The sequence below is a fragment of the Cryptotermes secundus genome, unplaced genomic scaffold, assembly GCF_002891405.2.
Source record: "Cryptotermes secundus unplaced genomic scaffold, Csec_1.0 scaffold826, whole genome shotgun sequence".
NCBI lineage: Eukaryota > Metazoa > Arthropoda > Insecta > Blattodea > Kalotermitidae > Cryptotermes > Cryptotermes secundus.
The window spans coordinates 145,499-157,748 of NW_019743162.1; the positions used below are offsets into that span (position 1 = coordinate 145,499).

The 12,250-nt window shown below is 36.8% G+C and overlaps 1 protein-coding gene across 3 annotated transcripts in view; it reads right to left on the reverse strand.

Annotated features, from left to right (window-relative positions):
- Positions 1 to 579: 579 nt before the first annotated feature.
- LOC111873959 (excitatory amino acid transporter 3) overlaps positions 580 to 12,250 on the reverse strand; it is a 214,801-nt gene continuing 203,130 nt past the window's right edge. For all 3 annotated transcript variants that reach the window (XM_023869073.2, XM_023869075.2, XM_033755288.1), the window contains exons 6-9: positions 10,373 to 10,606; positions 7,569 to 7,763; positions 5,793 to 5,927; positions 580 to 1,442 (exon numbers count right to left, since the gene is read on the reverse strand). In XM_023869073.2, the coding sequence (XP_023724841.1) occupies positions 1,262 to 1,442; positions 5,793 to 5,927; positions 7,569 to 7,763; positions 10,373 to 10,606 (745 nt within the window). In that variant the 3' untranslated portion in view covers positions 580 to 1,261. The remainder of the gene's footprint in view (positions 1,443 to 5,792; positions 5,928 to 7,568; positions 7,764 to 10,372; positions 10,607 to 12,250) is intronic.

Here is a 12,250-nt window from a genome sequence, read left to right on the forward strand (position 1 = left end):
GCAGATAGATGGTGTCATGTGGTCAGTGCACTGGATCCCCACAGCTGTTAATCTCGGTTTTCTACACTGAAGCCGCTATTTCCTTGAAATAACTCTTCAACCCTGAAAAATCACATTTTATTAAATACTGGTCTCTATTTATTTTATTTATATTTTATATGTAAAGTACTTGTCTATTCATACAATTCACTCATTACAAGTTTTCCAAATATATAGTTACAATTTTATTCAATTCACCGATTTATTTATAAATGAGAGTCTCTGTGTCAGAAGTTCTAATCCATGGGAATCACGTTAGAGCACCAGTTTATGGCCACAGATTAGAGGATAACTGTACTAAAAATAAAACTTAATGTCTTCTTATACANCGATTCTGATCGCTTCTGTCTTCTGACAGTGAATTGTTTTGGCATTGCTTCTTATCAGTTTTGTCATCTGGGAGTACATGTTCAGCATACACCTCAGTGAAACATCATATAATGGACCCAAATTCTTGTGGAATGTTTACTTTTTGTATGAAATTTATGTGACTACTATAAAATAGTGAATTATAAAAACTAAAAAAGTTTCAAATTCTAGTTAAAATGCAGTATATATTGTTTAATGCTGGAAGTGACACTGAGCTATGTAATGCTGTTGCATGTTACTGGCTGTAAGCAGAGTGTATTGAATTCTGATTTATTTGGATGGAAAGTCTGTACACAAAAGTAAAAGATTTGTTTTGAGACTGTCTTGAGAAGCATCTGATTTCTGATAGGCATTCATATAATGTTTTATACAGTATTTTAGTTGATGAAGTGTTAGATCATGATTGAAATTCTGTAATTTTCAACACTACTGTAATATTAAGCAGTGGATATTCATTTGTATATCATTGTTACGCATTGGTATTAATACATTTGTGTCTCTGCTCTTCAATCCAGATCATCACCTTATATCAATCATGACTAAGTACATACATATTGTGCAGAATAAGACTGAAGTAGTTGTGATGTAAAAAGCAGAAGAGTGATGGAAACCACACAAACTTCCAGATCACAGTTTCTCAGCCAGTCAGTAAATCAATCAAACTCCTTCCTCCATGGCAGTCGACCAAATATGTGGCCAGCTGTCAAATCACACTGAATGCTACATTAATTTTCGACCATCGGTTGTTTGTTAGTAATGAATATTTCATTAATGATTATAAATGTCAAAAATTAATGTTGTACTTTATAACGTGATAACAGTTACTTTGCAACTAATTATATCATAATGTAGTTCACATGGCTGTAGTATGCCATTCCGCCTCTTCTGCATTGACTTCCCCATTTTGTGAACCAACTTTGTCTGTATCTGGATTTGGTTGCCCAAGTTTCAGGAGCTCTGACTTGCTCAAGTGGTCCACAATGCCTGCTCCAATAGAGTCTCCCAGTACATTGATTGTGGTACGGAAACGATCTCTAGAAACAAAATATGACAAGACTCAGTTGAAAATCAAGGTGCCATGCAAACCATGGTGGAAATAACAGGCATATCATGAATGTAGCAGTGACAGTTGGAAAGCTCTTTCAACATGTAATTTTCCTGCTTCACTTCTCCTTCGTTTATGGCTTTTTAAATCCTTTTATGCAAGTAAAACTTAAGCTAACTGAGAACAGTGGGAATTTTTTGTTAAATATCAGAGGTCTTATATCAGATGAAAGAATTAAATTTTCGAATATGGTAAAAAGATATTTAATAATGTCATAAACTTCACGTTGAAGTACGAACAGAGGGACTTAAAATTGTACATTAGCAAAGAATAATGCAAACTAGTCATTCAGGGTATTTTTCAAAGTGTCTATAATCAATTGTTAGAATTGCCAAAAGCACAAATTGCTGTCAAATTAAAAAAAAAAAATTGTACCGGGATCTAAATGACTGATTAGCTCTTGAAACAATTATCTTTCATAATTGATGAGTGATGGTGAAATACATATTTCTTACTGAGTTACGGTGTTCTTCAATCAAATTGTCATAAAAATAAGAAGAAATGTTTCAGTAGTTCAAACCTTGATGTTATATGTTCTTAATGTGTTGATGTTTGCTTAATGTAGACAGTGTCAGAAAGTTTCACATGTTTTGACTACTCAACTCTTACTTAACTTTCAGCAAATCTCATGACACTTAGCTAAATTAAGCAGTGAAAATTCTGGAAGCCCTTGTCAGTATCAGTATCATTTTTCTAAGAGGGCTTTAAAATGAATGCATAGGTCTTATGACTGGATCAGTCCATGTCCCCAAAACCTTCATAGCCCAAATAAAGTGAAATAAATACATTACATTGAACAGTTTTTTATCAGAATACATTCATGAAATTTGCAAGATGGTTCTTGAGTTTGTGAAATATTGGTCTTCAACAGGTTGATGTACTTTATTTTTTCATGGTAAAAAGTAAGTAAAGGTATCTCTGTTAACAGGCCGTGGAGGCCCACAGGGTTTCGAGATGTCAAGGTTCCCACATTTCCAGACAATCGGCTCATAGATGGCGGCAAGGTTGTCAGCCCTATGCACCGGCCGCCTTTTACCCCCAAGAATATTCCTGGTACTCATTTCTGTTAGTGGCTGAGTCGACCCCAGGGGCACAGTGCGGCTGAAGGGATTAGGTCAACTGAAAAAATCCAATGACCTCATCGGGACTTGAACCCGCGACCTTCCGGCTTGTAGCGTAGTGCCTCAACCAACTACATTACCGCATGCCCCCATTTTTCTTCATGGTATTTTAATTATATTTCTTTAACTTCAAAAGTTATATGAGCATAGAGTTAAATGAGGAATAGCAGGATGAGTGAACTGCAGGTTGGGGAATATGTGAAAGGAAGCAGAGTACTAGCTTGAAATATCGCAATTAGGATGGTGAGTTTTCCACCCACCGTTTGTATACCAGATCTCCATAACATGAAGTAGGAATTCATAGCACTATTCTACAGTATTCAGTTCGGCTGCTTATGAAAGTTGCAACCTCGGGAGTGGACTCAAAGGTAGTGGTATGGATAAGGGAATTCCTTTTGGGCCATACGCAGAGAGTTAGAGTAGGAGGGCAGTTACCGGAGGAAGTCAGAGTAACGTCAGGAGTACCGCAAGGAAGTGCACTGGGTTCACTGCTGTTCCTTGCTTACTCTACACAGAGTTAGAGTAGGAGGGAAATTACCGGAGGAAGTCAGAGTAATGTCAGGAGTACCGCAAGGAAGGGCACTGGGTCCACTACTGTTCCTCGCGTATGTACACAGAGAGTTAAGAGTAGGAGGGCAATTACTGGAGGAAGTCAGAGTAACATCAGGAGTACCGCAAGGAAGGGCACTGGGTCCACTTCTGTTCCTCGAGTACATACACAGAGAGTTAGAGTAGGAGGGCAGTTACCGGAGGAAGTCAGAGTAACGTCAGGAGTACCACAACGAAGTGTACTGGGTACACTGCTGTTCCTCGCGTACTTAAATGATACTTGGAGAAATATTGAAGACTTTTCGCGGATGACTGTATAATATATAAGAAAATTATATAGTCATCCGCGAAAAGTCTAATGGCTGACTCAATATTTCTGGGGGAGTGGGCAGCTGAAAATGCGATGGTAATCAATCCAGCTAAAAGCAAGGCAGTTTGTTTCACGAGAGCCCGAGTGACGGACCCACTAAATTATTCATTACATGACATAGAATTCTGGAAGCGAGCAGTTGTAAATAATTTTGAATAATTTTACGCAGTGATTAAATTTGGGCTGATCAAATTAAGTACGCGGTGAAAACAGCTTGGAACCCACATTTTACAATGCGTATTCTTATAAAGGGAAATGGTAACACTAGCCTACACATCATTAATGCGTCCAATTCTTGAATATGGGGCAGCATGCTGGGATCCTTACAGGAAGTGACAGATAAATGTGCTAAACCAGGTGAAAGACATGGCTAAATTTGCACATCATAGAAATGATTCGAATTGGGAAACCTTGACAGAGCGCAGAAAGATAGCTCGCATATGTGCTCTCTTCAAAGCGAACGCGGGAGAACGGGCTTGGAATGCTGTCTGAGCAGGGTCGATCATGATAAGAATATTAGGAGCAGAAAGCAAAAGACAGATATTGGAAAATATTCCTTTGTAAATAGGACCATCCAGCTCTTGAACCATCTACCTGCAGATGTTTAGGGACTATCTCCTGTAAGTCAAGTAATTTTAGGAAAGTAACAAATAAAGCAAAGTGAAGGTATGGCCTTCCAAAACTCCAGTGAAGTGAAGTGAAGTAAATTGTGTTGAGGATGTGAAGGGCACATAAGTGTAGTGAAGTGGAATGAAGGGAAGGTGAAATGTGGATGCATCAGAATATGACATTACGTATTCCATTACTGTTATTGTTTAATGTATAGCATGCTTATTTTTTATTAATATTAATTATTTAATTGTAATTGAGGTTGTTTTTGTTGTATCTGTAAATCGTATTTGCATTCTATTCATTTTGGGTAGTGTGACCTTTATTGCTTGTGTAGTTTTATGTGATGTGTGTTATTTGTATGTTGTGTCTTACTGTGGTATCACCACCACCAGTTAAAAAACAATTTTCAATTTAAATAAAATAATAATAACAAGAACATGTATGCAGGCACTAGTCAAAAGCTTAGGAGCTATTATAGCTGGTACAGACGTTGCTATGAAATTTTTTTCTTTAATGGCTCCTCCAGCCCATTCAGGGCCCTGGCTTCTTATTCAGTTCCATAATAGTTTTTCACAAAGGGTAGTACTCCTTGGATGAGTGATCAGCTCATTGCAGAGCCTCTACCCAAACACAGGACAACACAAACACAGAAGAAATGCATACACACATCAAACATCCATGCCTTAAGTTAGATTCAAACCCACAATCCCAGCGTCCAAGCTAGCAAAGACAGTTAATACCTTTGACCACACGTCTACAGTTATACTATGCAACAGGTGAATAAACAATGGTTTTATACTACCCATTTCTGGGCAATGTTCCTGCGGCAACACAAACGAACATAACAATAGAGTTACTTTTGGAAACGGCGTTTTTTCCACCCCTGAAAATTAGTTCTTATTGTTGTAGCCAGTAAAACTGGATCTTGTGCATATCAAATTATTAGTCATCATATCAGCATGTGCCGAAAGTCTCTATGAAGTTATAATGTAGGTATTTATTAGAATGGGCTTCTAACATTTGCTTGATATTTGAGGTCCTTAGTCATTCTGAGAGTTAACCCATTCCGCCCAATATTCTGGGTATGCTTTGCCATGTGGACTCACCAAGAGTAAGCCTATGAGAGGGAAATATGCTCGAACTTTTTCATTATTCTTATAAAATGTAGCACCACTTGCAGCTGCCAGATAACTGTGATGTTTGATGCAGAAGCTCAAACTTTATTAAATCAAAGACTTAGCCATATTATTCATCAACACCCAGCCAAATACTTACACAGTTTTGCAAATTAATACATGTATACGGATCCTTTTCTATCCAAATTGGAGTCTGAGATTTCTTTCTCTTTATATTTACAGAGTTAATAATCGTACTTGAGTCTCAGGTTTAATTAGATATACTTGTTTAGTTATATCAAACAGAATGCTGGTGACATTAATGCAATTAAATGCGGCACAAGATTGAAAACCAAAACTGCTTGAAAGCTAACAATCAAACATTGTATTCATTTCTTAATTCTGCAAACTTGGTAAACATTTATATGAATTTGGAGTCAAACTAACCAACTGTCAGCAGTCAGGATTCACTTATTTTGTTGAGAGTATGTCTTTCAATGTGAAAAACTTACAAGAGCCAATCAACAGCGATGATGAGTGTGACATCTTCAGGTGGGAGACCAACAGTGTCTAGAACCATAACCATGGTGACCAGACCTGCCTGGGGAATGCCTGCTGCTCCAATACTGGCTGCAGTAGCAGTTATGCTAGACAAGAAAAGTTGATAATCTAGCAAAGAGACGAAGTGCAGGAAGAATGTCTATTTTCAGGAGAATTTCTGCTTCAATCTCTGATTTTGAGAAGAGCATCTAATCTGTTAACCAGGTTTAGTCTGCTGCTGGTATTTGTAACCTTTACTTCTATGAAAGAGCTAGTATTCGGTAAGATTGGGGTATATTATAGTACCAGAAGCAAAGTGACAGACTTAAGGCAATTATATAATTTTCCTTAAAAGTGATATTGGTGGATGTAAAACAATATGAACTTTCCCCAAGTTACACGTAGTTGGGTTTCACTGTCTTTTGCGTAATGATATAAGAAATATTTGATATTAATGTTGATAAGTTGAATTATTTTGAAAATAACTTGAGTCGGAAATTTGGATAAATTAAAACTTTTATGGATTCATGTTATCAAAGCCACGTCCACAACATATCCAAGATGTGTGTGAGTTGAGTGTTCTATCTATTAAATACAGATTTTTACTTTCCTGATTCATTCTGAAAAACGCTTGAATCACAGACTGACTCCCTTTCAAAAAAAAAAACATGGTTTCTTTGGCTGACATTTTGTCATCACATTTTGAAACACCTGATCAATAATTTTAATATATAACTATTACTTTTGCGTTGTTTTCTTTGTTTTCATAAAACAAATGTTTATTTTTAAAAAGGGTATGTGATACATAAAAGTGGAAGACACAGGATTACATTTGATGAAGACACAAGTCACAGGAGATCTGCTAAACAGACAGCCTGTGAATTAAAATATAGTAAATAAAGCAGCATTACTTAATTATTACACATTTTGTTAGATTCTATAAACCCAGTGTTTATTTTTTAATAATGATACTGGGTTATTTTTGAAAAGGGCATGAGACCCAAGAGAAGAGTAATTCCTTCAACAGATTCTCAAATAAAATTAAGTGAAATGCCATAAAATGTGCAGAGACATGTAGCAGTTCATCAAAAAAAGAACTGTTAACTTAATGAAATAATACAGCCATAAAATCAGGTATTTGCTTCTCCTGACAAATTCTGGTTCCATGGCTCATGCCCTTTTCAGAATAAATGGTTGTTTAATTATATTTATATGTGAAGAAATAGAATTTTACAATGATGTTGAAATTCTAAAAAATTGTTGAATAATGGCCAGCACACTGTCAGTGAAAGTGTTAACTAGAATCTGAGCTGGATTTAATGGATAAATTAGTTTGGGAGAATAAATATGATACACATCTAGCAGGATAATATGTAGGTTCAATTTGCTAATCTAGTATAACTAGATATTCAGTACTGCTAAGTACCTAAGCTCACCATTGGAAATAATCTAAAGTCAATTATATTCAATGTTCCTTCTCAACAACATATCTCACTGTGAGTCACTTTAATTATATCCTACCCTCTCTTCAGTCTTCCAAGAGATTGCTGCACCAAAATGTTGTGTGCTTTTTTTGTTTCCTCATATAAGCTACATGGCAAACCCACTATAGCCTCCTAGATGTTATAATTCTAAACAATAACAGAAAGTCTTTGTAACTCACAAAGCTCCCTATGCAGTATCCCATACTAAGCACTTAGTCATTCTTTGGCACAAATACAATACTTGCAATTTATAAAATATAGTACCTCATTGCAAGTAGCTGTCCTATACTGAGTGTCATATTGCGTACTTGTGAGATAAAAATAGCAGCCACAGCCTCATACAGTGCGGTACCATCCATGTTTATTGTGGCACCAATAGGCATAACAAACCGCACAACTCTTGGATCAACTTCATTTTTTTCTTCCAGACAGCTCATTGAAATTGGAAGAGTTGCATTGCTGAAATACAAGTGCACCATCATTATAATAGGTTATGAACTCTAATGAAATGATGCAAGCTGTTAAAATAGTAATACTTCTCACTTTATTTCCGGACATGCCAAATTCAATTCATGACCAGGACACTTAGTACCCTAATAGAGGTTTATTGTGGTCTCCACTAGTCTCTTCAGGTGGATCACAGGTTAATTATCTTCAATAAACCACATTCATTTCCTGACCAAGTCTTTCAGGTTTACCTAACATGATTATCCTTTCGTGTAATTTGCTGGTACATAATTGCTGCAGTTGTTACAGTAATGTCAGACTAGCCATCTACTCATGAAATGAATAGGCTGCAGTATGGCCCTATAATTATTTTGAAGAAATAGACTTATCAGTGATTTTCATAGGAATTCCTGCAATATGAAACCTACAATAAAGTTGCCAACTGGACATTTTGCGACTAATAATGCATAGGAAGGGAGGCCACATATATCAATGATGAATATATACGAGGGGGGACCCAAAAATAACCGGAAACGACCTGTTGCGCGCCCATGATTTGTAGTTACGAGTTGTGCTGCTAGGTGGTGTTAGCTGGGGGTCTCCCGCGACTGTTAGTGAGCTGGCGTCAGTCTGAGTTAAGTGGTTTGTCTGTGGTGCTCTGTTGTGTGCGTTCCTGTTTCAACCCTTTGGCGATTAGTGAGATGGCCGACCAGAAGGAACAAAGAGTGTGCGTGAAATTTTGCTTGATGAAGATCGTCAAAAGACCATTGACCAACTTTCTGAGGAAACGAACATCTCATGGAGCACGGTCCAGCGAATTTTAACCGAAGGTTTGCACATGAGACGGGTGTCTGCAAAATTTGTTCCTCGCTTGCTCGGAGATGACCAAAGAGAAAACCGCGTGAATGTTTGCCGCGACTTGAAGAGTGAAGTGCAGNAGCTTTATTAGTATATGTAACTTAACTCCATGGCTTTAATCCGCAAGCGAACTATACTGACCGAGTGACCGCCGCTTGTCGGCTAAGTAGTGCCAACTTTACCGGATAGAGGGTGTAGTGTGGTCAACGCAACAGATCCCCATGGCCGTTAATCTCGGTTTTCTAGACCAGATTAGTATATGTACAAAACAAAAATTTTCAAAGAGCAGAATAACTGATAAGGCTGTTTTCTGTAAAGCAAAACATTATTTTATCTTGCACTTACATGTTCTTGCATGGACACATCATAAGCTGTCGAAGTAAATTCTGAACGAAGTTGGCAATTTTCATGAAAATTTGTAGTTACCTTTTTTCACTCTAAATATCCCCAAATCACAATTTTTTACTCCTATATTCTACATTACCAGTATGACACCCGTTTATAAATGGTGCCACAGAGCTTGAAGCTTTTTGTTGATGTACATCTCAGAAAGATACAAGGCCTTTGTTAAAGTCTTCATAAAAATAAGAACTGCCAACTCTGCAAAGGGCAGATTGTTTATTTTTTTCAATTTTATGATAACTTAAAAATCATTGTACCCAGGGACATGAAATTTGGTATAATCGAAGCTTAGAAATAAGTATTTGTGTTTATTAGATTATAAATATGTAGATATCCAAGTTTAGTTACCTTATAAATAAGCATCAAAGATTACTACGATTTGTGTTACTGTGGGCGCATTTATTTTTCTGGCTGTGATTTCAGGTGTATAAAAATGCATGCATTTAACTGCAGGATGCTGGGATTCTTGTTTTAGTAATGTGTTCTAATAAGTTATCTTACAGAGATTACACAACATTGTTGCATTCAGCTGAAGTCTTGTATGACCATTAAGTACAAAAGTAGTTGATGTCTATATGCTCTGGTAGTTGTACGAGTGTAATTTAAAATCCATGGGCCCCTGTTTGTGTGTTTATGTTTTTTTTCTTTTTCAGGTTCCTGCTTACAGAAATAATAAATTTTACTTGAGATGGTAATTCTGATCCATACACCAAAATCATATGAAATTTAGTGGTTATTCTACCCTTAGAATGGATCCCACAATGAACTATAATACTAAGTAAACAGTTACCTAATCAAACAACTTCATGATGAGGACTACCTTCTTTAGAGTGTAATAATCATTAAGTTCCTTGCCTTCTATGGAAACCGAAAGGTTCATTACTATGTTAACTGGAGCCCGGCACTGGTCCTTATTCTAAGCCAAACAAATCTAATGTGCATCCTCCCACCCATCTCTTTAAGATCCATTTAAATGTCTTCCTCTCCATCATGCCTAGGTCTTCCTAGTGAACTTTTCCTTTCAGGTTTTGTGAAAATATTTTCTACAGAAATATCAGCAGTTCTAATTTTTATATCTTGTATAATCCTATCTCTTTATCACCCCCCCCACATACACACACACACACACAAATGTAATTTTTTACCATGAAAGCCATCAACAAAGCTAGACTGAAAGTTGTTTCCTGGGGCTGATGGAAATAAAATCCAGAGTGATGCCGTTATGTTTCTTTCTACACTTCAATTAATGTTTTTCTTTTCTGTGGAGATGGATTTTGGTATCACAAAGCCTGAGAAGATGTTATTGAATTACACTGCCACACAAATTTGCCACTATCATTAGACATGTATAGGGATCATACCTGGATCCTGTGCCAAATGCAGTGAAGAGAGCCTGTGACATATTTACTATGAAGCGGAAGGGCAGCTTCCTTGTGCAGATGCTGTAGTAGAGTGGGATAACTACAAACCCATGTATAAACAGTCCTAGCAACACAGTTGTGAAATACATCCCCAGCTGTCCAACAATAACTTCAAAACTTTCCATTTCAAGCACCTTTGCAGCAACAAGGAAGAATATACCAATTGGTGAAATCCTGCAATAAATATAACAGTATCAGCCATGGACATATAATGTTTAGTCAGTAAAAAACTGAAGGGCTTAATTTCTTGTGGCAGCTAATATAAAATCTGAAGGTGAGTGGTTATCTTCATGCCCCGGCCGCTTTACCTCCAGGGAAAGAGCCCCCAGTACCCATTGGATAGAAAGTTGGGTGGACCCCTGAGCCAGTCTGGACAACACGGAGAAGAGAAAACTCTTGACACAACCAGGACTCGAACTCTGACCCCTCGGTTGTCCAGCCCGTAGCTAGTCACTATACTGACTAAGCTATCCCAGCTCCTATATTTTAATAAGGTAGCTAAAAAATCAGTAATAAATTTTATAGTTGTTGTACCACCTTATGATAACCTATTAGGTTGAAACATGTAGTGTTCTTTAATAAAAACTCTAGTCATCGCCGAAGTTATGTTGACACTCATTGAATTTACTGTTTATTAATTTTGTAGTATCAGTTGTAGCAATTTTATACTTGATTAATACCATTAAAGATTTAGGGGAATCATTTGAAATACCTCTATTCACACAGGGATTTAGAACTAAGCAGTGCTTTCCAAGAAGTGGATTCAATTCAGTAGTATCTAATTAGTCCATATTTGCATTTTAGATAAGCACAGTACTGAGACCTTACAATATTATTCTTTTCACTGTGTTTCATAACCACAAAAATAGTATATCACATTTTAAATTACACAGCTAGTGGTAACTTACTCCATAGACTCCTGGGTTTTAAATCCACTAACAATACAGGATGTCCCGGTGAAAGGTATCCAAAATAAAATCATTATATCTCAGAAATAATTCATTATACACATTTATGGGTTACACCATTATAAAAGGGAAACTATCAATGTTTTCTTTTCTGCATATATAACTTAGTAAATTTAAATGTGGCTCCCTTGGTGGCACGACAAATATCCAGGCTTGAAGCATGTTTGGTGTTACTGTAGCCACAGTGTCCATTATGTGGTCTATCAGGTGTTCAAAGTAATTGATCTTAACCTGGTAGACAATGTTCTTCACATAACCCCACAAAAAAATCCACTTGTGTTAAATCTAGCGACCTAGGAGGCCAAGTGATTGGTCCACGTCTGCCAATTCATATCCCAGCCATCACTCTGTCCAGGTGATTCCTAACATGGTGGAAAAATTGTGGCAGGATATGGGTGTAAGCCAGGATGAAAAAAAAAACTTTCAGAGTTTTCCTTTCCAATGACATCAACTGGATACGTGTATGATAATTAGTTTCCAAGATATAACTTTTTTTATTTTGGATACCTTTCATCCAGACACCCCATATGAGCTGTTAGTTTTATCATGATTCAGTTGTGTGTGGATATCACAGGTAGATCAGACCCAGAGGTCCAGAAGTACACATGCCTACTCACCACTGCTGAGTTAACAGAAATCAGTGGTGAGCATATTTCACCCTCTGGTCTCAGTATATTAAAATGCAATAAAATAATTCTTTACTTTTATGTATACTGATATATTACCTCATTAACTGCAGAATTATTTTTGGAAAGAACTTCTTTACAATAGCTTCATAAAGTAGAAACACAATACATCCAACAAATATACAGGCAGTGGAAATTACCCAGTTGACGAATTGAATTGAATT